The following is a 27,514-nucleotide window of genomic DNA, read 5'->3' as shown; positions in this document are numbered from 1 at the left end:
GGCAATATTATAGAGGCAGCAAAAAAACTACAGGTTGCCAAGTCTTGCAGAACAAGTAAGGTGGGATGAATAGGTGGAGCACAGGAGACTTTTAGGGCAGTGAAACTATTGGATACATGACATTTGTATAATACATTGATCAAAATCAATAAAATTACACAGTGAAAAGAGTGAACCCTAATGTAAATGATGGACTTTAATTACTAATAATCTATGAATATGCATTCATCAACTGTAACAAATGTACCACAATAATACAAGATGTTAATAATAGGGGAAACTGAAAAGGGGAGTGAGGAAAGGATATACAGGCGAACTCTCTTACTTTCTGTTTAATTATTCTATAAACCTAAAACTACTCTAAAAAATAAAGTCTATTAATTTTTTTTAAAAAAGAGTGTTGAACCCAGACAGTAAATAGTAATGACAACCTTTCCTGATACATGAAGATCTATTTCAATAAAGTCTAATATATTGATTACAGTATAGTTTTCTAACCATACATTTTTCTAATAGAAATTTTGTGTGTGTGTGTGAAATATATTTTATTCAGAAAATAGAACTAGAAAAATTCCAAAATATTGGAGCATTAAATATCTAGTCACTTTGAAAAAAAGAAAAAAAATTTACTTATAACTACCTCTTAAAAATAGATTTATAAAACAGAATTATTTTCAAATTTTTCAAATTAGTGATTAATTTGAAAGTTAAAAACACTAGGTATTAATAATATGTTCATATTTTCTTTATATTAGATTTTACTTGTCAAAATCTTTTCTCTTTTATTATCCAGTTAATTATTAAATTAACTTAAAATTAATTGGAAAGAGTTACTGGCACCTGATACATACATTCCATAATTTTGGTGTTTTCTTTGACTGACTCTTTATAAAATTAATTTCCATTATTAAAATAATTTTAACTCCCCCCAAAATGTTATAAATGCATACTTTATGATAAGCTTGATTAGGATGAGTCATTTGAGAGTACATTATATTAATGTATAAGTTTATTATTTTTTAAAATTTGGAATCTCCATTCACAAATATATATACTCCACTGAGTTTTAGCAAAACACACACAGAAATTTTTACATATAAATAATAACATGAAAACATAACAATACCATTTTGAATCCTTGCATTTAGATGGCTTAAAATATTTGGTGATTCAATTGCTTTTAATAATTTGACACTGTAAGACTGAATAAAATATTCCTGTTATTTATAAAAGAAAAAATATTTATCCCATGAGCAAAATGTGGCAGTAATGTTTACTATAAGTAATATAATAAATAAATGTATCTTCTCTGAAAAAGTTTAAAAACCTCAAATAGAGCCCTCACATTACGCTACCTTGATTAATACAGTGAAATGTATCTTTCTCTAAATGGCATAGATCGACTCATGATTCTTGTATGTATACATACGATTTCACAAGCTTTTTGAAATAGTCTCAATTAAAATCCTTCCAAAGCATCCCCAGGCATAAATATGGTATTCTGTTAGTCAAAAGAACAGTTTATTTTAATTGCTGAAAAATTTAACCTAAAGATAGTTTTCATTTTGCCTTTCCTGGTTCCTTTTACATGTTGTGCCCTTGGACCATAGATAATTTGTGGTAGACAAGATAATTAGATAATCAGCATTTCATAAATGAGATGCCAGATAAGTGAGATATGTTATTTTAAATGCTACTTAGACCATTCACCTTCTTGTCTAATATATCTCTATAACCTGAAACATTATTCAAGTGCTTTCTGTAATACATGGAAAACTAGCCAAAGTCTAATGGATATAACTAACACAGGGAAATTTAGAATACACTGACCTGGGCAAGTGTACAGGTTTGAGTAGGGTAGATTAGGTAGGTGGGATCTTTATTATTTTTCATGAGTGAAAATTAGCAAATAGCCAATAATACATTAAATGAAGAATCTCTGTCCACACCTGAAAATATTAATATTTCTATTCTGTATCTTGCATACATAGAATGGAAAAGAAGATAAAAATAATAGTTACAAAAACCCAAACCCACTTGCATTGAATCTTTTATACTCTACATTTTATTTTTAATCTATTTTATTGGAAGAGAACCAAAAGGGGAACTGAGTATATTAGATGGTTCAGAAAAGTAGAAAAAATATATAGTCAAGAATTCAGTTTATCTGGGTACAAAGTAATTTTTTTTAAAAGAGAGGAAAACAAAGAAAGAATCTCTTTAGAAATACTTTGCTACATTTCTAAAATGTAAGATGTTAAGAAAAAATGGATTAACTTTATGATTCATTTGCATGTTAACTAGAATGGAGATATGATTGTCAAGCAAATATAGGTCAGGACAATAAATTGACCATTTAACCCTTTATAAAAATATAATTTTAGTAACAAATGAACCCATGCATTTTTATGTTATTTTAAATGTGCATAATGAATTTCTTATTTTTTATTATTAACTAACTCAATCTTACTTAAACACAATTTTAACACTGCAGGTTCCTTCTTTCCTTTGTTCCCTTCCTCCCTTCCTTTCTTTCTTTCATTGTTGCTCATATTGAATTTGTTTGGGCTAACATAGAGTTTCTTCTATGAGCTATTTTAACTATTTATTGCTTTAAACCTTAAAAATATACATGTGTACATAGCTACTCTTTTTTATAGGCAAAGCATGACCCTGTTAAATAGGAAATACTAAACAAATATTAATGGTAACATAAGATTTTATGATTCTATCAATTACATATAAATTCTTCTTTACCCCCACACACATTTTTAAAATGTGGGCTCTTATTTTTCTATATTTGCAGTTCAATGCTAAATAGTATTAAAAAGCTTTCACAGGGGGAAAAAGCATTATTCTGAAATATTTTACTAATCTGTCTCTGTTTTTCATTTTCAACAGAGTTGATTTCTAATGTAATCTTTGTCAATGTCACATATAGAAAATGAATGTGTTATTTTCTTCTTTTTTATGTTTTGTGCATAGTTCTTTCTGTGAATGTAGATACATTATTTCTACTGAGAATTAAATAAAATCTGACTCGTCTGATGTTCTTCTAAAAATCCAATTGGACAAATAAAAAGTTATTTTCCAAAGAGATCCGTGTAAAAATAGGAAGATGAACTAGAGTTGTTATCTATTAAAAAAAGAGTAGATGCCTAGCAGTGGGATTGGTAGATCCAATGGTATTTCTATTTTTAGTTCTTTGAGATATCTCCAAATTACTTTCCACAGGGGTTGTACTAATTTACAGTCCCACCAGCAGTGTAAGAGTGTTCCTATCTCTCCACATCCATGCCAGCATTTATTGTTTTGGGACCTTTTAATAAAGGCCATTCTCATTGGAATTAGGTGATACCTCATTGTGGTTTTGATTTGCATCTCCATGAATGGAGATATTGAACACTTTTTTATATGTTTGCTGGCCATTATTCTGTCTTCTTTTGACAGGCAAAGGCATTATATGTAACCAAAATGTTTGTACCCCCATAATATTCTGAAATTTAGATAAATAAATAAAAGAGTAATTGTGAAAATAAATAAATAGTAAAATAGTGCCTATTAGATGGGAGACATTCAATAAATGTTTGCTAATGAATGAAAAATGCCTTTTCCAACTGCCCAGTTGCAAAGTACGTTCTTAACTATTATGTAAAACTTTCAGGTGTTGGTGACTCACAGTGAAAAGTTTACACTTTCTTAAATTTTAATTTTAAAGAGACTCTCTTCTATCATAATGTCAATGTTTAAGTTTATGATTAATATTTTATAAACAAATAAATATTGCTGTGATATATTTTATAGGCTAAGTCTTCTAAGTTGTGTATCACAAGGTTACAAAGGTAAAACACTTAGCCCTACAGATAGAATTCCTCCACTAGGTGTTGTTTTTTTTTTTTTTTTTTCATTATGCTCCTTGGCACTAGGTATTCAACTGTCCTATCTTATTGCTCATCAAACTTGGCTTTCCACAATAGCACAGAATTTTTATTTCAAATATAATTATAACTGTTTCCATTATTGTGAGGATATATGTTCATTTTTTTCACTTGCCACAGGAAACAATGTCTCCTCCTCCTCTAGCCTAAAATGCTAAATGTTCCTCCACTTGGGCCAGTCTTTGAGGTTATTTGTGATGGGAATGTTGTTGAACCATAGGGAAATTCTAAAATTATACTCCACAAATTCTAAACTTCCTTTTTCCTTCTCCAACACTGCTTTCCACTTTATCTCCTTGCACTCATGGAAATTTCCACATCATGCATGTTCTGCATGTGTCTCTATTTGGAGCCATGATCTACTATCTCTGGAAACAACCATTAAGATGTTGTTATCATTATTCTTAAATGTTTATAAAGTCCACACCAATTTTCTCAATTTGCTCTAATTTTGATGCTGACTGTTACCCAATGCCTTTTTTCCATCCTCTGCTCATTTTATCTCTGGGGACTGTTTTGCATGCTTAAAGGAATATTCAGCATTATCATCAGTTAGTTTTAATTAACTTCAAATACTTGAATGATAGTATGCTAGATGTTAGGAAAATAATTTAAATAGATCTGGTCTTTGCCTTCTAGCCACTTACATATTAAACAATGATAGAATAAAATGCTATTTTTAATTGGCCAGTCATTAAAAGTGTAAAATTTTTCATGTAAAACTTTCTTAAAAAATAGCCAATTCAATTGCCTTCCTCCATGAAATTTTGCTTAATAATGCATATTGAAATATGGTGAATAACTAACAATGCCCAGTAAGTTCCACTTTAGGTGCCCAAGGCAGTGAAAATGATCTTGGCAACTGTCAGTTAGCACCTGACAAAATGAAATATTCTCAACAAACATAAACGATTTTCCAGAATATAAACAGTAAACAGATAAAGGGACTCTGTGACTGTAGAATAAGAAAAAGGCAAGTTCATCCTATCACCCCATGACCAGGTGTGAAACAAGACAGAGAACAGGACATTTAATAGCCACAAAAATTAGCATGATTAATAACTGCATCTTTATAGTAGCAAATCTACTTCTGCTTTAATATCTCTGTTTTTTAGGCAAAATTACTCATATACCCATTACTCAAATGCCCCCAAACCTGACAGCACCCAATCCAGAACCTTCTTTAAAATTACATAGCAAAACCTCAAGCACTGTAACAAGTCTCTTCTAACTCTTTCTTACATATACCCAGAAATAAAAAGAAAGAAAAGGGAAGGCAATTGACATTTATTCAAAGTCTATTAAATGCCATGAACTTGACTTAAGTTGTCTCCTTACAGGAATTAATTCTCTAGTTTATAATCAAAGCTCAACCAGTTTCAGTAATTCTCCCAAGGTCACAGTCAAATAAATGCTGAAATTGGGAGATAATCTCCATGTGGGCTCTAAAGTATGCTCATTTCTGAATCTGCCTCAAGGAGAGCGGAAGGTAAATTAATGAAACTAACCTCATATAATTTAAAGTATTTAAACACTATAATATTTTCAATAACTACTAAACTAAGAATAATTAAAAAGCAATGAGCATATTATCAGATTGTCATTTTCTCTATAAAAAGTAACAAAATTAACATTTTGGTCACCCTGGTACTTCTCGGATCTCTTCTCCTAGTACCCCCTATTTTTCCCCTAATCCATTCTACTCTGACCTCACTGGTCTGATCTTACTGGTATCCTTGTTGTACCTAGAAATAAAAATAAGAAGTCTCCTACCTCTGGACCTTTCTACTTTTCCTTTCCCTCTGCATTACACACACATACTCACTTTTCTTAACCCCCATTTCCACCTCCTTGTCACCCTACCCTGCTTTAAGTATCAGTATGTACCAGACTATAATATATTATTTATTTATTTATTTATTTTTGTCATTCCTACCTAGAATGGATACTGTAAAAGAAATGAAGTTTGCTGTTGTTCTTATTGGTGGTGATTGTGGTGGTGATTTTGACACTTGGAGACAAATTCAATTTGTTTTATTGTTATTCTTTATGCTCATTTTTGTAACTTCCAGTGCCCCAAACAATGTCTGTTATGTAGTAGTCACTCAATAATTATTGAATAAATAAATGGAAACAAAATGCAATGAGACATATTAGAAGAACAGTACTTAGAATTCATCATTTTAGAATTGAACATAATTGTATATCACACACAAATTCTAAGCACAAGCTATGAATTTCATGACAGATAGAAAAGGCAAACAAAAATCTTCATTAACTAGAAAGTCAAATAATGCAGTTGAAAAAATATGATCTCCTCTCTTCCACTCTTTTCTATCTTACATATTTCAATTCATTCACTTTCATTTTTATTAATATTTGTAAATTATCTACTATATCCCTACGACTTTGATAAATACTAAAAATGCCATGATTGCAAATCTAACATTTGCTAGTTATGTGACTCAGTGTCTATAATTTTCAGAATCCTAATGTGTATCTTGTGACTAATGAGAGCAAATACTCAATGGTCTACTATATGAGTACTCAATGAAATAATTCCAGCAAAGCATGTAGTACTGCCTCTGTTCTATTGGAGTTATGCAAGTAATGTCGTATTATTAATTGTAAATAATGATGATGAAGAAAACATTATGAAGATCTCTATATTTATAGAGACTTAGTGTATGTCCTATAGAAGGCAAAAACTAGTCTAATTTTAAAAGCATAACTGGGAAGCCACATTTACATATAACAAAGTTATTACAATATAACAAATTTCATCAAGGTCCTTCTAAGATTCCCAATTCTCATTGATTTTGCCCCATTACCACTTTTCCTCTCCCACTCACATACACACATATATATCTCACTATGATTTGGAACATGGTTAGTAATATTAACCTTATGAGATCTCCTTTATTTTTCATTATTGTCAAGAATGACATTCAAACAAGAAGTACAGTCTTTTGCCGGATTAATACTGAGGGCAGTTTCACTTCAAGTTGCTGTAGATTTTGATGCACATTTTGCTATAATGTCAGGTAATTTTGGAATTATTTTAGATGCAGAAAAAGAGATTTGCTGCCAAGATAAAGAAGGGAGGCGTAGCGTTTACTTACAGTGTATTTCTAGCACCTGCATGGCTACCTGAGGGGTGGCATTGAGGGATTCATGGTCTACTCTGCAGATTACTGCCACTCCGTCGTCACTCCGGTCCACTCGGAAATCCAGTGTGCTGCTGACAGTGAATGTCTTGCGATTTGCATCCTCTTCTTTTAAATATTTTACATCTGAAAATAAAATATGAGTTTAAAAATTCTGTGACATCTTTCAAAATATAAATGTAATATAGATTTCATTTACTCAAGACACTGGAAACACCTCTCTATCGTTATCAATTTTTACAAAGCAAATATTTGTTACTTTAATATTTAATACATTTCAATTTGATCAAATGAAAATATAACTACTTTAGAACTAAATTTTAAGAGTTAAACAGAAATAAAATAAAAGGCTGAATCACATAACTAGAAGTATGAGTTAATCTGATTTATCCCTTTGGCCAAAGAATTTCTTTCTTAGGTATCAGGTTTACCTAGATTATAATCAGGTACAAGATACTTTTATATACTCCATTTAAAAAACGCCATTTTACAAAAGTAGTCTTTCCTTTCTCTCAGATTGAAATTTAACTAAAAGATAATCTTAATTATCTCAGCCACAAACATAGTTAAGAAGAATAAACTCTCAACTATCTGGTTATGCCTAAAAGAAAGTATTAAGACATCTGAGCTATGATTTTGATATGAACAATATGAGGTGAGCAGAAATTGCTAAAGAATACCGAGGATGAGAAAGTTGTCCCTTTTGGTAAAGAAAAGAAGTATAGTCACCTGAATATTTTGAATATTTAAATATATATTTGCAGGGAAATTTACATTGAGATAAATGCTCTTGATTTGGCTGAGAAATTTATTTCAGCATGAATGAGAGCACTTTCCTCAAGATGTGAAATCACTTACGACATTCAAATTTACTGTGCATGATTCAGATCCATCATTAAATGGTGCACTTAGGGATTATTTGTACTTTGTGGCAAAGAGGTTTAATAATATTTTCATTTAATTTGTAATTTCTCAAGTCTGAAGAAGCTGATAAAAAGAGGGCAATTTTAAGGGATTAGAAATCAAAATGATAGGTTAAGGTTAAGATATCATTATAACAAGATCTTAAACGTAGTTGAGTGAAAAATGAGTTCAATTTTCTTATGCTTTCTCTAAGTTTTTTTTTCCATCATTCAATATCAAATGAACAATGAGATTTTCAGGAAACAATTTCTTTTTCACAAAATGCATAAAATATTTGATTTTATGCATGCATTAAATAATTTATTTTAAAAACATTAAAACATATATTAATAACAACAAATGAATAATCTAAGTTCAGTTTCTCCATTTTTGTGCCTTATTAAAAAAATTTGACTTTAAAAAATAACATTAAATTGGAAGTATTTGATGAGTAGATATACATATGGTTCATTGAGTTTTACTTATTTCCAGAGAAGTATAACTTTATTTTATTGATTGATTTTTAAAACTAAAATGCAGGGAGTTAGCTATGCTCCCCGCAAAGAGGTTTTTCTCTTCCAGTTGGGTCTCTCAGGAAGGAGTCTTCGCAAAGGATGAAAAAATAGTGGGAAACAGAAATAAAAAAAAATAATAATAAACAGGGCCAAAGATATAGTTTATGAAGTAAAGGTTTATGAAGATAGACAGAGGGAGGGTGTCCGGATGGATGTATTTCTTCCTGCAAAAATATATCAAAGACTGAAACTCCACACAGGTATTTTATAGGGTAGATACAGGCTCCTGTTGCCAAGGACAACAGGATTTACATACTAGCAGGCAGTTTGGTTTAGGGTCAAAGTCTTCTAAAAGGCTACTACAGATCCTTTAACTAACTCTATCTAGGGGAACAATGAGTTACAAAATCTTCTTAGGGCAAACTTCTAAGTTTTATGATAAGGCTATTACTTTAGCAAAAAACAGAGACATCTTGGCTCCAGTGATTGTGTTCTTGGAGAGAGAGGATCTCAGAAGTCAACATGAGCTGTGGTTTAAGTTAATTACTTTAACCTCATGGTTCCCTCTGGGCCAGGCTTGGGCATTAGCATATCTATTTGATCAGCTCTTATCTCCGGGGGTCTTTGTCGGTCAGCTCCGGCAACCCATGGCCTTAGGTGAAGCCTGTCTTGTCTTTCAAAACAGGTGAGAACCATAGACCCAGTTTACAGCTGTCTCTTTGAAGTGCAGCTGTTACTGACCAATGAGATGCCCTCCTGAGGCCAGGCAGCTTCTGAACTAACACATTTATTTTTTTCTTTAAGGCAAAGCCTTATTTGACTTCTGAAATCAAATCTTGTCTCCTGAAATACAGGGGGCATTTCTATAACTCAGTATACTTAGGCTCAACACTAAAATAAATGTAAATAAAGGATAAACGAGTTGAAACAATTATGTCTTGTTCTTGAAAATATGATTGTATTCACATATTAATAAAAACATTACTTAATTAACTTAATTACTATTTTTACCACAAAAATATATTATGTGTCTTAGGAAATTTTGGAGGTTAAGAAAATTTCTAATATTTAGAAAGGGAGACAGAAGCATAAAATCTCAACTCTGTCTTTTAACTATAAATAAATCACACAAGATACAGGGTTTTATGTAGCACTTTTCATAAACATAGGAATGATGAAGTATCTCATCTTTTCTGAAGTCGTTTACTGAGACTTTTGCATTTGATAATCCGGTACAATTCTAGTTAAAAAATATCAGAATAAAAGATGGAGTGACCTTTTTACAGCCAATATGTCAGAATAATACAGACATATTTTTGTGTTTTGCAATATTTAAAAATTATGATGCTCTTACTTTTTAATGTCTTACAGATTTACACAAAAACGTTTCCTCATTTTTATATATTTTTTTTTCTTATAAATCTATGCCTGATATTTGCTTATTTCTAGCTCTAAGCAATGTCAGAGCATGAAAATTTAGGCTCCTTAACAAATCACTTAGCAATTATGTTACACAATATATGAGGAATTACTCCAAAATATTACTACTAATTGCTTAATTTTAATAACAGCTGCATTTTAAGAACCTACACATCTGCTTTCTTTATTTTCTTTACAAAAGTTTCATTTAATGTAATATTAATTAGACATATAAAATTTGATAGTAATTGTATATAACATACAATTTTAATGAGCATCATTCAAATAAAATAAACAAAAGTGTAATTTGTTGCTTTTAATATTGGCTTATATGGTAGATTATAGGGTTACTAGAAGCCAAAGATGAACAGGAAGAAACATTGAGAAAAAAACACTCACAATATCTTTTCCCATATTTTATGCTAACCGCAGTACCCAAACAGAAAAGAAATGATACTTTAAATGTACCTCTATTTTTGCTATCTACCTTTTTTAAATAACTGATGTGCTCCAGTTGTAGAACCAATAGAAATTTCCTTTATGCTTCATAGTTTGTTGATTTTATGCTCTATCTTGTTTTAGAGGCTTTCCATTTCCCTCCCTTTTGACATGTCAGTTATATTACATTGTGATCAAGAGCAAGTGTTTCTCAAAATTGCAAGTGCATAGGAATCAGTTTCAGAACATGTTCAAATACAGATTCTCATTCAATAGGCTGCATAACAATTAGATACTAAGTCACTAACAAGACCTAAGGGCATGAGAGACAAAGGCTAAATCAGACCTGCAAGCCATGAATTTCCTTAACAGATCACTTGAGTGTAGGTGCTTATCTGGTGGCTTGTGTCTGATAACAGACTTTCCTATCCTAACTTAAAACATTCCAAACCCTTAGACAAAGCTTCATTGCTTTAAAAAATTTGCAAATTAAAGAATCTTTGAACCTGCCTATAACTTCGAAGCTCCTGCTTTGAGATGTTCCACCTTTTGAGCCCAAACCAATGTACACCTTCTCTTTATTGATTTACTGTTTTATGTGTAATTCCTGTCTCTATGAACATATAAAGTCAAACTGCCACCCAGCTACTTCAGGCACATTTTTTTCAGGACCTCTTGAGCCATGTATTCTGGGCCATTGGTCACATGTATTCAACTCAGAATAAACCTCTTTGAATTATTTTATAGAGTTTTTGTTGTTGTTAACAATTAGTTCATTTCAATGTGTGTAAATTGTAACTACATACTGAGTGCGATGCACACTGTCTGGGGAATGGACAGGCTTGAATGTTCTGACTTGGGGGGATGGGATGGGGGGTGGGGATGGGTATAACTACATGATGAATGCAATGCGCACTGTCTGGGGAATGGACACACTTGGAGCTCTGACTCGGGGGATGGGTGGGACATGGGCAATATATATAACCTGAACTTTTGTACCCCCATGATAAGCTGAAATAAAAAAAAAAATAAGAACTGTAAGATATTATAATAATAATTGAGTGGTAAGTAGATACAGGTATAGATGAAACAAGAATGGCTGAGTGTTGGTAATTTTAAAACTGGTTGAGGCCACATAGTGTCTCATTATACTATTGTGCCTCCTTTGTATGTGTCAGAAAATTTTTTCAAATGTGACTAGGAGAAAATTCCTCAATTATGCTTCTCAACAAAAATTGTTTTCCTAAACATTTCCTGCTGAACTCTAAAAGACTTTAACTAATAGAGTTTTTATAATATTATCTGTTATTATGAGACTTGGTTGGTAGAATAGCAATCTGCTTATATTCAGGATTTTAGATCTTTTGTCTCACCAAGGTCTAAGGTGTGAAAAAAAATGGCAAATTTAAGTGTGAGTTAGACTCCTGGATCTCCCAAAATGTAGAAGGTAAAAAGTCTTGACTCAGGTTAGCTAGAAAACAAAGTCATCTGGACATTTAGACATTCAAATCTTTCCATAAAATATCAGTTCTCAGTGTGATCCAGATATTAATGTTTATACAGAACTTGAACTTTAGTATTATTTTCAGAGTCAGGGTTTGTAACAGTGGTTTTGGATGGACCAGATGATAATTTCAGCTTGAGAATTCAGGAAATTTATTCTGGATTCACATAAATGCTACTCATGTTACTTTAATGATATGATGTCATTGCCAGTGAGCTGAATGCCTGCACACTTGTCATAGAGAACAGAAAATAGAAAACATGAACATTACATGAGATTTGGCTTTATTGCCAAAAATTAGGAGTGACCGTATTGGAGAATTGGACATGTGTAATTATTGCTTAACAGTTCTATAGATAAAATTTTCTAGAACTAGGCTGGGTGTGGTAGCTCACACCTGTAATCCTCACACTCTAGGAAGCCAAGGTGGAAGGATCTCTTGAGGTCAGAAGTTTGAGACCAGCCTGAGCAAGAGTGAGACCCTGTCTCTACTAAAAACAAACAAACAAAAAAAAAAAGAAAAATTAGCCAGGCAAAAATAAATAAATAAATAAAACCAAAATATTTATAAAAAATAAATAAATAAAAATTTTCTAAAATTAAATGCATCATTTTTAGAAGATAACCAACTCCTCCATCCTTTTTTCCAATTGTATACATAGTAACAATGTCTGCCTAATTCATTCAGAAACTTAGATGCATATTTTAAAGCCAGTTTGGGAGGGATTGTCAATTTTTTTTATTGTCTTAAAGTTAAATATTCAAAGGTATTTTACAAAAAAAATTTCTTTAATGTTTAAGCAAAGCTTTTCCTTTTACATTTGCTTTAAACTTTCTCCAGACCAAACACAGCAAGGTCATGTCTTATACTTTAGATCTGTAAAGTATGGTAACCACATTCATTTGTATATGGGAGAAGATCTCACATCAAATTCTTGAGACAAATTCCGTTCCTTCCTATGAGGAGTCCTTCATACAATTCCAATCTGAAATGGGTTGTATTTCTTAAAATCCTTCTCGTAATGCTCAGCTTTTATAAGAGAGTGCCAATCGTAGTCCTGGTTTTTAACTGACTCTTAAAGGTATGGCCCCATTTTATTTGGCAACACAGAATAACTATCCCACTTGGTACAGAATATTACTGAAACACAGCTCTTGTTAATAGATCTCAAAAAGTCACAGGAGAGAAATAATGTTTATGGAAGGTTGATGAAGAGGAGGTACTTCATTTATCTAAATATTCTAAAATCTCTCTTTCAATTTATCCAGAAAAGTAGAACATTAGCACATTTTATCAAACTTCTCTTAAATGTAGTTTTACAGGTCTACATTCAGAGGTTCTACAAGAACCAGCTGTATAAATTTTGCTGTATATATCCCAGGGATGCCTATAGTCAGTGCATATACATTATTTAAAACTGTGGTTCCCAACCTCCAGACCACAGACTGGTACTGGTTCAGTCCATGGCCTCATAGAAACTGGCCACACGGCAGGAGGTAACCAGCATTTGAGCCAGCAAAGCTTCATCTGTATTTACAGTTGCTACCTGTCACTCCCATATCCATCTCAGCTCCGCCTCCTGTCAGAGCAGCTGAGGCATTAGATTGTCATAGGTGGGCGAACCCTATTGTAAGGTATCTATTAATAGGTGGTACACTTCTTATGAGAATCTAATGCCTGATGATTTGAAGTGGAGCTAAGGCAGTGATGCTAGTGCTGGGGAGTGGCTGCAAATACAGATTATCATCAGCAGATAGTTTTGACTGCAGACACCATAAATCAATTGCTTGCAGACTCATATCAAAACCTAATCAGTGAGTGACAAGTGACAATTAGGCTGTATCTGGCAGAAGGCTTTAAGTCAGAATTCAACAATTATTTTAGTCTGTGCATGGCCTGCCCATTATTTTATTTACCACTTCTGTCTGCACCTCTTTCTCGCACTATGCACTTGTCTCAGTCACAGTTTTGGTAAGCTCACAAGGTAACCCCAGCAAAAATGAGTAAAAAACAAACATCGCTGGAGAGCTTCTTTGTAAAAGGGGAAAGACCCAATGATGAGCGAAAAGAAAACTCTAAGACTGCAACAAAATGATAGCTGCATTTAAAAGAAAATACTAACAGCCCTACTTAAATCACAGGTTCATTGCAACAGATGATTCACATTTTCCAAACCTGCTTTGTATAATATGTGTTAACCGGCTATCCAATGAAGACATGAAAACTTCAAAACTTCTTTGCCACATGTGGCAAAGAAAAAAAATATGAACACAAAGAACAAAAGCAATTATTTAAGGCCACCAATTCATCAAATATGTCTGCACTGAGAGCATCATTCTTAGTGGCTAACTGCATTGATAAAGCTAAGAAACCCTTTACTGTTGGTGAAGAGTTGATCTATTGAACTATCTATGAAGAACTATTCAAGTCTTTGAATGATTACATATCAGGAAAACTGAGCTGGTCATTTTGTGCTTATATGTTCATGGACAGAGTGGCTGCCATAACTGGATGGCTTTCTGGTTTCACTACTTGGGTCAAGTAGGTTGCTTCTGAATGTGAGTCTATGCACTGCGTCATCCATGGAGAAATGCTGGGTAGCTGAAAAATGTCACTTGAACTAAACAGCGTTTTGCAGGATGTGATCACAAGTATCAACCACTTTAAAGAACACTGTGAGAACACTTGCGTCTGTTCTCACAGCTCTTTGAGGAGATGAACGCAGAGCACACATGTCTTGTCTTATACACAGAAGTGGATGTCTTTCTAAAGGTAGATCAGTGGCCAGAGTTTTTGAGTTATGAGAGATGCTCCAGAGATTTCTTTTAGAATAACTGTCACCACTGGCAGCACATTTCAGTAACACAGAATGGGTTGCAAAACTTGCTTACTTGTGTGACACATTCAACCTGCTCAATGAACTCAATCTGTCACTTCAGGGGAGAATGATAACTGTGTTCAAGTTGGCAGATAATGTGGCTTCATTCAAAGCCAAACTGGAATTATGGGGGTGACTAGTGAACATTCGGATTTTTAATATGTTTCAAACAGCAGCAGAGATTTTGAAAGAGACTGACCAGGGCCTTCTTTGTACCAGCTGGAGCATGATTACCTATATCAGCTTTCAAGAGTTTGAGCATTACTTCCCAACCACTAAAGACCCCCAAACTGGGAAGGAATGGACCCATGACCCATTCGTGAATAAATCAGGTGAATCAACTTTGTCCATGCTAGAAGAGGATCAACTGCTTGAGATCATAAATGACGGTGGCCTTAAAATTGTGTTTCAGACAACTTCAATTCTCCATACATTCTGAATTAAAGTAAAGGAGGACTATCCTGAGATTGCCACAAAGGCACTGAAAAGCCTACGTTTGTGAATGAGGGTTTTCTGCAGTGACAGAAACTAAAACAGGATTACACAGTAGACTGGACATAAGCAACACACCTCAGGTGTCACTGTCTCCCATCATCCCCGGATGGGACTGTCTAGTTGCAGGAAAACAAACTCAGGGCTCCCACTGATACTGGATTATGCTGAGTTGTATAATTATTTCATTATATATTACAATATAATAATAATAGAAATAAAGTGCACAATAAATGTAATGTGCTTCAATTACCCTGAAACCATGCCCCCACCCCGCCACTCATCCATGGAAAAATTGTCTTCCATGAAACCGGTCCCTGGTGCCAAAAAGGTTGGGGACCACTGTTTAAAACATGTGGACTCAGAGAGAAAATTTCTCTCTCTACTCTCAGTACCAGGAAATGTTAGACCTGTTGTACAACTGCTTTGTGGACATAATTAACTGATCATGTGTCTTTCTTTGTTGTAGATAAAATGTACTAATAAAAGTTTGTAATCCCACATTGATAAATGAGAATGGATTTATTTTAAAAATTTGCTTTCTAATCTCACTTTAGATTTTATCTTATTTTCCTATACTGTTGTTCCATTTTCATTGGTCGTTACTTTTTATTTTAGTTAATCTGTGTTTTTTGTACTTATTCAAATCCTTGGAAAGGAAAATGAGTTATAAATACTCTCTCTCTCTCTCTCTCAAAATCACAAGACCAAGTTCAATCACTGCTTGATGGCACAGGAGCAACTTTTGAATATCTATTAAGATTCAGCACCTTAGAAAAACACTAAGAACTGTGATGCTCAGTCTAGAATAATCAGTAAGGAGTAGAGTCATCTCCATTGAAACTTATTAAGTTAAAGTTATAGTTCATTTTCTGCCAAGTGACTCATTAATTCTATATTTCTTTAAATTTATATTTAGCTTTCTGTGGTTTAGAATACTAAGAACTCGGTTGCTGAGTCCCGGAGAGCATCCAGCACACAAAGAGAGCTAACTCCCTTGAAAATATTAAGGTAAAGTCTGAGACCACATTAACCCAAGTGTTTCATTAATTCTATGCATAAAAACCTAGAGCACTTGCCATGTGTTTGCTATCATTCCAGATTGTGCACGTAAAAAGTTAAATAAGGAAATAAATCCCAGTTCACTGAGGGAGGGAGATATGTAAACACATTATGTTTTTTTTTTTCCAAATAAGACCATAGTTATATAAAAAATACCAAGAATAATAACACCCTAAGTATTAATGATAGCAGATCTTTTCTCTGATCCTCACACCATCAGAAATCTCTTTCAAAGGAGTATGGGATACAGACTGTTTTGGAGAAAAATGACTACTGAGGAAATTAGTTAAAAATTTGTTGTGATAGCCTAGGAAAGAGATTAGCTTGTCCTTAAGACAATCTTCTCTATTTTAGTTATCACTTCTTTTGAATAATCAGCAGCAATGTGAATATAATTTATTATTTCTGCACAAATAATAAAATGAACTAAAAAGCAACATTTATCGGTTTTAGCCTGTTCTTTATTTTTTCGACTTACATAGCTTGTTCATGAGCTGTGATGATATATTTTGCATAATGTGTGGAATTTATCTTGGACACTTCAGGCTAAGTTTACACTCTCCCAACTATAAACAAACAAACAAAAAACTCTAAAAAGATGTGAGGATGGGAGGAAATATCATCTTTTTGCAAATCTAATTCCAGATCACAGTATTTTATTAGAGGTTATTTAATCTTTTAAAACTACCAGAATAATTTTTAGTTGTAAATATAAAAATATATATATATATATATGTTATTTATAAATGTGAAAATAAATTTTTAGTCTTTTAAAGTTTCTATATTCAATAAATTTGAATTTTTAATGTGTCCCATATCAAGGTTTGCCTCTTAATTATAAATTCCTCTCTTACACAAATTCTTTTCTAGCTGTTCTTTTCTCATAGATTGTCATGTGCTGTAAGGTATTACTCCAGTCAGACATGATTGAACCTAAAGAATTACCTGATCCAAGGGTTCCTAATCTCCAGGGTGGTAAGCATGAAACTTTTTCTCCAAACTAAATGATATCAGTAACTAGCTTGTTTGAGATTCTCTACCACCATATATCTTAGTGTGAGTTCCAGAACCTGAAGAAGTCAAAGAAATGGAAGATAAAAACACGTGCTTGAGCACAAACACATGTGCACACACATATGCAAAGACACACTTGTCCCATATCAAGTTCTATTAGGGCCATTTTTTAGCCAATCTAATGAGAAAGCGTGATGCATGAGGTAAAGAAATGATGTGCAAAATAGAAGCAGCAGTTATCCGGTTGTAGTTGAAGCAGAGACAGAAAGGAACTAAGTCTTTATGAAGCTGGTCAATTAGTGAACTCTTTATATCTGAGGAGTAATCTTTATGGTTATAACTAGATTCCCTTAGGCTCCTTTCACTTGGTAATGGTCAGATAAAACCTTGTAATAACCTATTTTCATTTGAGAGTACCTTGAGTGAGCCTCAAGGTCCATTAACCAAAAGTTTGCTAGTGAGAAGTCAACTCTCATTTGTCATCTTTTCCCAAAAAAAATTTATATTCTGTGTACTACTTTTTCTTATGCTGAATGAAAATGAGTACATCATTAGGCTGAAAAAAAAAAAAATATATATATATATAAATTACCTGACTCTAAGCTTGATGCCTCAGGGTGGGCACTATAATTGTGCACATTAGAATGTACCTTCTCCTCAACTGTATTAAAAATGATATTTTATTGCATGTACAAAAAGGACAAAATATAGCAGGAAAAAATTTTTAAAGTCTATACATTAGAATAAATTATAAAGAAATAAAGTATACATTTGAACAAACTCTATAAATAGCAGGGAAGTGTGACTCCTTGAAATATCTATAATGATGCAATTTTCTAATCATCAAAAAATTTAGTTTATGGAGTCCTGCAGCATTCATCACATAGAAGAAAACAAACCTGCCCCTCATCTACTGTTGTGAAAATGGATCATTTGCATCAGTAAAACATCTGTGGTAAAAAAAAAAAAAAAAAATAGCTTTATAAATATGTTACAATGTTTCTTTGTACCATGTACTACCAGAGATTTTGATTATTTTTCAACAGGTTATCTTGTTTTCTGAGAAGAATATCACTTTTAAATTGCAATTACCCAATGAGACATCCACAAGATTCAATGTATTAATAATGTATGTATTCATAAAATAAAGTTTAAATTGAAATTTTAATTTTATTTCTCTTTCTTTTTTACCAATTATGATTGTTTTTTTTTTTCCATTCTTCCTCTCCCTTCTTATCTCTCTTCCCTCTATAGGCATTCCTAATTTTATCTTTCTGTATAGTTTTCATATCCAGCATCTAGGATAGTGTCTGAAATATTATATACACTTAACAAGTATGTTTTAAATTAATTAAAGGTCACAATTATTTAGGCAAAGCATTTTTTTCCTTATAGTAAATAGGTTCTTTCCATGTCAATGTGTCTAATTTGGGGGCAGTTGTCAGTTTGTTATTGATTTGCTTTGTAGTAGATCTTTTTATTTAATCCTTATACCAGTATCTGTATTGGAAGAGTCCAAAAACTAGAGATAGATGAACAAAGTTTAAGTATTAGGCAGACTAAATATAAATAAATAAATTTCATGTGATGCAGTTCTATTTTTTTGTTATGTTTTTCCCCTTTTTTTTTCATAACTAGTATAGATTTTCACTTTTTCTGTTACTCAGAACTATATTTATCCTGCCTTTGCCTTTTGGTTCCCCCTTCACTGTTTTCCATAGCCATGTTATCCTTAGTGCAGGCCAATTAGACTGGAGTCCCAGTCATCACAATTTCCTGAAGATGAGAGTTCAGACATATTTAACTGCAGATTAAAAGGAGAAAAAAAGGAGATTGACAATATCATTAAAATAAAAAGACTAAACTAAAAAAATTACTAAGTTAAAAATAATATCGAGTGATTAACATCTTTTTAATCTATTCTTTCCAAAGTACATGAAGGAAAAAGAAACAACAACTAAAAGTTGCCTATACTTATAAGAATAATGGAAATTATGAAATAGTTTCATCTCCCATAGAGGCAAAAAATAAAGAAATTTTCAATGTAAAATTGTTAAGAAGAAAAATATAGATTTCTTCTTTGAAAAAATAACAGGGATGGAGAGACAAAGGGGTATATATGAAAAATAAAGGAAGATACTTGCAAAATAAATTAGAATAATTCATAAGTCAATACTGTAAGAATACATGAGTATGAAGAAGAAATCAGGGATGGCATCTGCAATGTCAGCATAAGTAGCTCTGGAGAACTTCTCTCCATAAAAACAACCATAACTGGTGATAAGTATTTAAACACATATACCTACATAGTTAAGGCTTGCAAAAATTGTGCTAAGGGCATACACCAAATAAAAGACCAATTATTAAAGAAAAGCTATTAAATTTTAGCAAGAACAGGTGAAGTCTGTGGCACTTGAGCCATGACTTGTTCCCTCCACCCCACCCCCAACTCAGCCTGAGGAAAACTTGAGCCTGGGTGCATGTGGCCAAGAAGACAGGGATCTCTGTTCCCTCAATCAAGGGCTACAATCTTTTCCCAGGAGGAGCAGGCTTCCCACACTTCTTACTTCACTCATTCTTACCCTTGGTTGCACAGACGAAATTCCAGGCGGTGAGGCTGAGAGGTGGGGACTCTCTTCCTTTGCCCAGTCCTGACTCACATGCTAAAAATAAAGGAGCCCAACAGCTCTGATTGAGCAGAGGTTTCAAGCCAGAAGAGACAAGCCAAGAAGACCAGAAGCTCCCACCATTCCCCCAAACCCTGCTTAGAAAGCAGAATGTCATTTTGAAGAGAATCAGGCCATTCTCCAAGCTCAAGAGGTATGGCATAGAGATTTTGCCCAGGGAAGAGGCAGGCCATAATAGGAGGGTGTTGTGAGACTCTTGCTAAGAAAATCAACCATTTGGAACAGAGTTTGGGAAAGATCAAACCAGGGACATCTTGAAAACAATGGAGATTTTGGTGGAAAACAAGTAAGAAGGCACTGGTAGCTACATGAGACTAATTTAAACCACAGGCCAGCTAGTCCATGAGAGAAAACTGGAGGAAGAAACAGCTAGGAAGGGCATTCCTGTAAAGATGAAGGAAAATCTCAAAGACTGGCCTCAAAAATCGAACAAACCAAAAACAAGCAAAGTGTTCTGAATTTAAATGGTTTCAAAGTATGGAACAATTTATTAACATGTATATGACAATATTGGAAACAATAGAGCAACCGGCTGACAAATAACGCAGGTGAATCTCTGGGTGTAATACTAACAGAAGTAGAGAGCTTAAAAGAGACATCAGGAAAGAAGACAGTCAAGGAGAGCTGGATTAAATCCATTGTTCTCCCAGGGTGACTGTGCACATACCAAAAAGGCTATGCTCTCTGAGAAGTGACATAGTTGGCTTCATATACAATGGAAATAGTACATCCAAATCAATAAACAAATAAATTTGCTAACAACAAGTACTTTAGGGTGAAATCAGTATGCCAAGGTGCTATAATATATTACCTAAAACACTCTGTTTTTAACAAAAATTATGAGGCATACAAAGAAACAAAAAAGTGTGACTCCCCCCACGTAGGCGGACAAAGAGGACTTCAGAAACCCCTGATGAGAAGACCCAAATAAAAGAATTAAAAGACAAAGACTTCAAAGAATTCATTATAAATGTGTCCAAAGAATTAAAGGAAACTATGCTTAAAGCAGTAAAACATGATACGATGACAATGTCTCATCAAATTTCAAATATCAATAAAAAAATAGAAATTATAAAACAAGAACCAACTTGACACTCTGAAATTGAAAAATGCAATAACTGGAGTGAAAAATTTGGAAGAGAGACTCAAAAGTAGTTGTGAACTAAAAGAAATTGAAAAATTTAAAGATAGATCAATACAGATTATGTAATCTGAAGAAAAGAGAAAAAATAATGAATAAAAATTAAGAGAGCCTCAGAGAAATTTGGGACACCACTACGCACAACAACATTTATGTAGTAAGAGCATCAAAGGTAAGGAGAGAAATAAAGGAGCAGAAAAATATTTGTTTAAAGAAACACTGGCTTAAATTTCTTTTGACAAAAAAAATTAATCTACATATCTAACCAGCTAAATCAACATGAAGTAGGGTAAATGCAAAAAGATCTACATCCAAACACATCATAATAAAAATGTTGAAAAACACACTCTGGGAGGCTGAGGCGGGAGGATTGTTTGAGTTCAGGAGTTTGAGACCAGCCTGAGCAAGAGCCAGACGCAGTCTCTACTAAAAGGAAAAAAAAAAAAAAAAAGAAAAGAAAGAAAGACATTAGCTGGACAATTAAAAATATATAGAAAGAATTAGGTGGGCATGGTGGCACATGGCTGAAGTCCCAGCTACTCGGGAGGCTGAGGCAGAAGGATTGCTTGAGCCCAGGAGTTTGAGTTTGCTGTGAGCTAGGCTGATGCCACCTTACTCTAGCCAAGGCAACAGAGTGAGACTCTGTCTCAAAAAAAAAAAAAAAAAAAAATTGTTGAAAAACTTAAGAAAGAAGAAAAATGAAAACATTTCACAAAGAAACTCCAAAAATATTAACAACCAACTTTTCATCAAAAACAATAAAGGTCAAAAGGTAGTTGGATAGCATATCCCATTTGCTAAAAGAAGGAAAAAAATGTCATTCACCTTATATCTAGTGAACTTATTTTTCAAAAATGAAGGTGAAATAAAATTATTCCCAGGGAATAATTTTAATAAATTCCCTAAAAACTTGAGGGAATTTATTTAGGCAGTCTCATTTTATAAGAAATACTAAGGAAATTTATTTAGACTAAAAGCAAGTGAGCTCAGAAAGTAACTTAAACCCACATGAAAAAAAACAAAGAGCACCAGTAAAGGTAATTATATGATTACATAAGATGTTAAAAAGGCATGTTTTTTCTTCTTTTTTCTCTTAACTGATTTAAAAATCAATTATATAAAACTGTTGTGTATCGTTGTATTACAGGATCTATAACATATAGATATGTAATATGTTTGATATTAACAGCACAGAAGAAGTGAGGGAAAAGAAATATTTACTGAAATAAGGAAATGATACTGAATGGTAACTTGAATCTGCTGGAAGAAATTAAGACCACATATGATATGATTTCATTTATATGAAATATTCACAAAAGACAAATTTATAGGAGACAGTAAGTAGATTGGTTACCTAGAGCTGGGATGGGGGTGGAAATAGGGAGTAATTGCTAATAGGTATGGGGTTTCTTGTAGGATGATAAAAATGTAAAATTGATTGAGGTGAGAGTTTCATACTTCTGAGAACTACTGACCTTTACTCTTTAAATAGGTAAATTTCATGATGTGAATTATATCTCAATAAAACTTTTAGTAAAAATAAATAAAATAGCTAACTCCATGTTTGGCTTAAATTTGGGAGGTATACAAATAATGAACACTTTAAAGATTTATTTGTAGAAGAGGAAAAAGTAGAGGAAAACTAAGGCTGGTCATCCTTTTGGAAGATAAAGACATGTAGTATGTAATGACTACGTTCAGGAAATATAGTACTTTCTTTCCAAGCTAGTAAATAAAATAATATACAAAGAATGTGTTTAGAACATTATGGTCTAACTCTAATGTATACTATTATCAAATAATGTCAGTAAAATAATCTATCTCCATCAATTGCTCATTACCAATGCAAATAGAATAAAATTTACCAACACATTTAGGTACTGCTTCACTAAGATAGTGATTTGACCATAATATAGTAAAAAAAAAAAAAAAAAAAAAAAAAAACCTATTTGAATCTAATGCCATTTATTTATCAAAGAACTAAAGAGTCATTTTTAGAAAGATATAATTCATAAATTTTATAAAATATCTTCTTGGCTCAAAGAAGGTCATTAGGCAAAGGTGACGAAAACAATGACCTTCTCCCCCACATCCCAGGAAATCAGAAAGTGGATTTCCATGAAAAAGTAAAAGTTAAAGAACTGGAGAGGTATCTTTCATAGTACATGAAGTAGCCATAAGAGATATTTTCGAAATAACCTGAAGAAAATTTGAGCAGCAACTAAGCCCCTCCATCAGCAGATAAGAGCTAAGGAGCTAGTAAATTTGAATATTTATGTTATTATAGTCTTAGGGTTGCTTATAGGCTGATGAGTCCTAGATGATTGAGGTATGCACTTGCTTTAACACTTAAATTAAAAACATTGATTAAGATCATGAATTAGAAACAAATTTAAAAAGAAACCACTTCTTCTGTCATAAAATGCTCATTCTTGACAATAAATGAAATCCAGTAAAAAATATATATTTATGTGTCTCATACAGAAACTTTCCTTTCCATTCCAACAATGTATAAGAACCCATAACTCCAATGAATTCCTGCGACTAAATAAAAGAATGTCTAACCTTGAAAACTAGCCTGTCAAGGTGAATATGGATACATCTCATTCTCATTCATTTTCATCCTTTTAAGCTTATGATATAACCTTAAAAATATGCAAACATAAATTTAAAACACAACTACCATTGAAATAGAAGTATTTCTCTACAATTCAAAAACAAAGACATACTTCTGCTTCCAGCCTAGATGAAGTAACAGAATCAAATTTACCTCTCACCTCAAAACAAGAGTTTTTGAGACATTGAACATCTTAATAACAGACAATTATTACTGAGAGATGGAAGATAAATGAGCTGAACCCTAAAATTACCCCTACTTAATGCCTTGAGAAATTTTTTCAGGATATAGTGTATGGAGAGTCACCCACACAGAACTTGGCAGCCTCTCTGAATTAAAGAGATAGAGCTGGGTATCTGAGAAGGCCAAGTCAGCTAGAGTTTGCAGAGCAGGGTCATCAAAAAAAGTGAGCTACACAAAGAGAGAACTCCAGACATCCTCAGTGCCCTCTCCAGTATTCACCTAAGTAAGTACTGTACTAATCAGTGCATCTGTGTGAGGAAACTGAGGCTAGGACAAAGACCATCTGAAAGAATTAGAAGAAACAGCACATGATGCTCCACAGGGCCAAGAATAGTGCTTGTTTCAATCAATCAGACTAAAAAAAACTCATAACCAGGGCACTATTCTTTTGTAAAGACCTCACATCATTATATGAGGGCCACTTTTGATAATCTGCTTTTGATGAAGTCAAAAGCTCATCACAGTTATACCTGCAAAACTCCTTTTGCAATATAAGGTAACATATTCAAGGCAGTTATATCATATCATATTCACAATTCCTACGTTCAAGAGGAAGGGTTTATACAAGAGTATGGCTCATTGGGGGTTTTCATAGAATTACGCCAAACATTAATGTAAAAGCTAGTTAGCTGTAAAAGAAAATCTCTAGATTTTATAATAGTAAATGCTCAAACTACAAACAACTAAACTTAAACATGGAATGGAAAATTTAATGTAAGTATAAGTTCTCGGGGAGCTGATTGATTTAGGAAGGCAACACACATCTTTTCTCACAGTAAATGGCAGAACCTGAGACTTCCTAGCTATGCAAAGATTAAAGGCTTCAGTGAAACCACATGTGGTTTTAGAGGCAGAGCTGGCCAGAGGCACCAAAAGTATTTCTGAATAAGACTCACAGAAAGGAAAAAAAAAAAAAAAACAATTGAATGAAATTATGATTGTTTCATTTTACTGTTTAAAGCTTATTGAAAAAAAGTGCCTCTCCATTGCCTATAGAATAAATTTCAAACCCCTTAATCTGGAATAAAAGATTTCCCATGACATATCTGAACCCAGCCTCCTTATTTAATTCTCATACCTATATCACACATAAAATTTAATAGTTATTTCAAGTACACGGTGATATTCTGCATAGAACCATGTAGTCTTTTTTCTTCATAATGTCCTCCCACCTACTTTTACCCTCAACCCATATAATGAATTCCACTTATTGTTTAAGACCCATTTACTCAGTAAACAGACATTCACCAAATGCCTGCATTCATCAATGAACTGTTCACCCTTCCCATAAAGTAGAGCTTATATTTGCTTCTTTTGCACAAAATTGTAGCCAGTTCCGATATCTGTACCTGTGAGATCTCATGTTTTTATGTCCATTCCCCAACTGTGAATGCCTTACAGGGATATTTTTGTGTTATTTGTTTATATTTCTAGGATGAATTCAGGGATTGGTGTAACTCATGAATCATTGTTTGCTGAATATAGTAACAGTAATGATAATGATAATATCTAAAATATATTCAGTGATTCCTTGTACTCTCAAAACACTTCATACATATTGTTTCACACAGAATCCTTGAAACAGCATTTCAAGGCAAGCATTATTATCTTTATTAGCAGGTGAGAAAACTAAAGCTCAGAGACAGAAATAGGACTTCTATATAAATTACTAATATTCCTCATTTTATGTTTTTTATACCAATGTGGTCCCCAAACAGAAGTATCAACATCATTCATACATTTAACACAATACTAAAAATGCACATTTTTTAGGCTCCACCTGAGGTCTACTCAACCAGACAATTTGGGATCAGGGCCCTATAATCTGAGATTCAACAAGGCTTGTATGTAAGGATGCTTGCTACAGTTTGAGAACCATTGTTCTATAATTCAGTATAAAAATATCCTGGCCAAGAAAATGTGAACAATTGGTACTTTCAAGTAATTTTTACCCAGAAACTTGAAAATAAAATTAATATGTTAGATAGTGATAGAGAAAAGATAAAGATTTATATAAACATTTCTCTTTATAAGAAAATATTCTTCATAACTTGTTTCATAAGCCCAAAGACATCTTGTCCATTTAAAGGTCAAAGTTCTTGGTTTCTTTATTTGGATCTTCACTCATGCATCATAGAATACTATGAAATGGGGAAGCATTTTAACAATTTCTTATTGAATGGAACTTAATTGGATTTGATTAGTCTATCTATTCCATTTGCTTTTCACAAGGGATTGTCTTTTTAAAAAGTGTCAAGTGATATTACAGTAAAAACAGTTAAATGGTAATAGCAAGTCAAATTTTCATCACTGAAAAGACAAGATAGTGTAAGATACAGTAGAGCACTCCTTCCAGTTAGGAGTGTTTGTGGAAGAAACTGTAGAGTGAAATTTCACTTAGTATATCCAGAAGACAGCAACCATAATGAATTTTCACTCTGTTTAGTAGCCTTTTTCTAATCATATTTACATATACATTTATAAAAAAAAACTTTCTAACACTCAGGAGGCTCACCACCTCCTATATTTAGGAAGATAAACTATATAAATATGCAAAATAGTTATAAACAAAAAAAGTTATATATATGAATTCAAATGTACAGATAATAAATGCTTTGTAAATAGCCATGTATTGAAGAGCATAAGAAAGAAAGAAGCTTCACAATTTCTCAGTGCAGTGTAGAACCATATACTAATTCTCTATATGTTTTTGTCTTGATTTTTACTATGGTCTTGATGCAGATGATTTTAAAATATGATGTTTACAAGATTAAATTTGTCATGTTTTGACATATAAACAAAAATCTTCCCTCATTCCCCACTAATAAAGGTCAAAACTATTTGGCATTTACAGCAGAGGTCAAATTTGTCAAAAATTAAATTCTTTTATAAAAATTTGAGTGTATCATGGGTTTCTTGTGAAGCTACAATGTTAAAAGCAATCAATCAATATTAATGAAGTACTTAATATGCTAGAGTCATTATGACCACCCTGAAGATACAAGAGAGATAAACACTTGGAACATAAATAAAATACTAATAAATTGAGAACTAACTAGCCAACAAATTAATTAACTAAGTCTGTCAGAATTAAGGAAGGGAAACACGTTAATAAAATAATTCATTGAAGCAGAGTATTTAAGAAGTACATTCTAGCATAAATCAAGACCTTCATGCAAAAGGACATATATGATATATAAGAATTGATTGCCTGAAAAATCCTTACAGGTTACAGGAAGCATATTTTAAAAGTATCCTAAAGCTTTGCAATTTCTATCAGAAGTTCTTAAGCAGAAAAGTTCCTGAATCAGGTTCTTGTGGAACTAAGATAACTCTGGAAGCAGTGTGGAGGGTCCACTAAGGAGAGACCTAATCAAGTCCAGAAATGCCTAAATAAACATATCCTGATTGCAGAATTAGAATGGATATCACTAAACCTTGACAAAATACAAGAATCAAGTTACAAAGTAAACTGAAAGTTTAATTTAGCATAGT

General features: G+C 32.8%; 1 protein-coding gene across 2 annotated transcripts in view; it reads right to left on the bottom strand.

Annotated features, from left to right (window-relative positions):
- Window positions 1–27,514, bottom strand: part of CADM2 (cell adhesion molecule 2) — a 294,110-nt gene that overhangs the window by 128,393 nt on the left and 138,203 nt on the right. For both annotated transcript variants that reach the window (XM_069472457.1, XM_069472458.1), the window contains one exon: window positions 7,061–7,231. In XM_069472457.1, coding sequence (XP_069328558.1) covers window positions 7,061–7,231 — 171 coding nt within the window. The remainder of the gene's footprint in view (window positions 1–7,060; window positions 7,232–27,514) is intronic.

This window comes from Eulemur rufifrons, chromosome 7 (genome assembly GCF_041146395.1).
Source record: "Eulemur rufifrons isolate Redbay chromosome 7, OSU_ERuf_1, whole genome shotgun sequence".
Lineage (NCBI taxonomy): Eukaryota > Metazoa > Chordata > Mammalia > Primates > Lemuridae > Eulemur > Eulemur rufifrons.
This window is presented reverse-complemented; position numbering and strand designations above follow the sequence as displayed.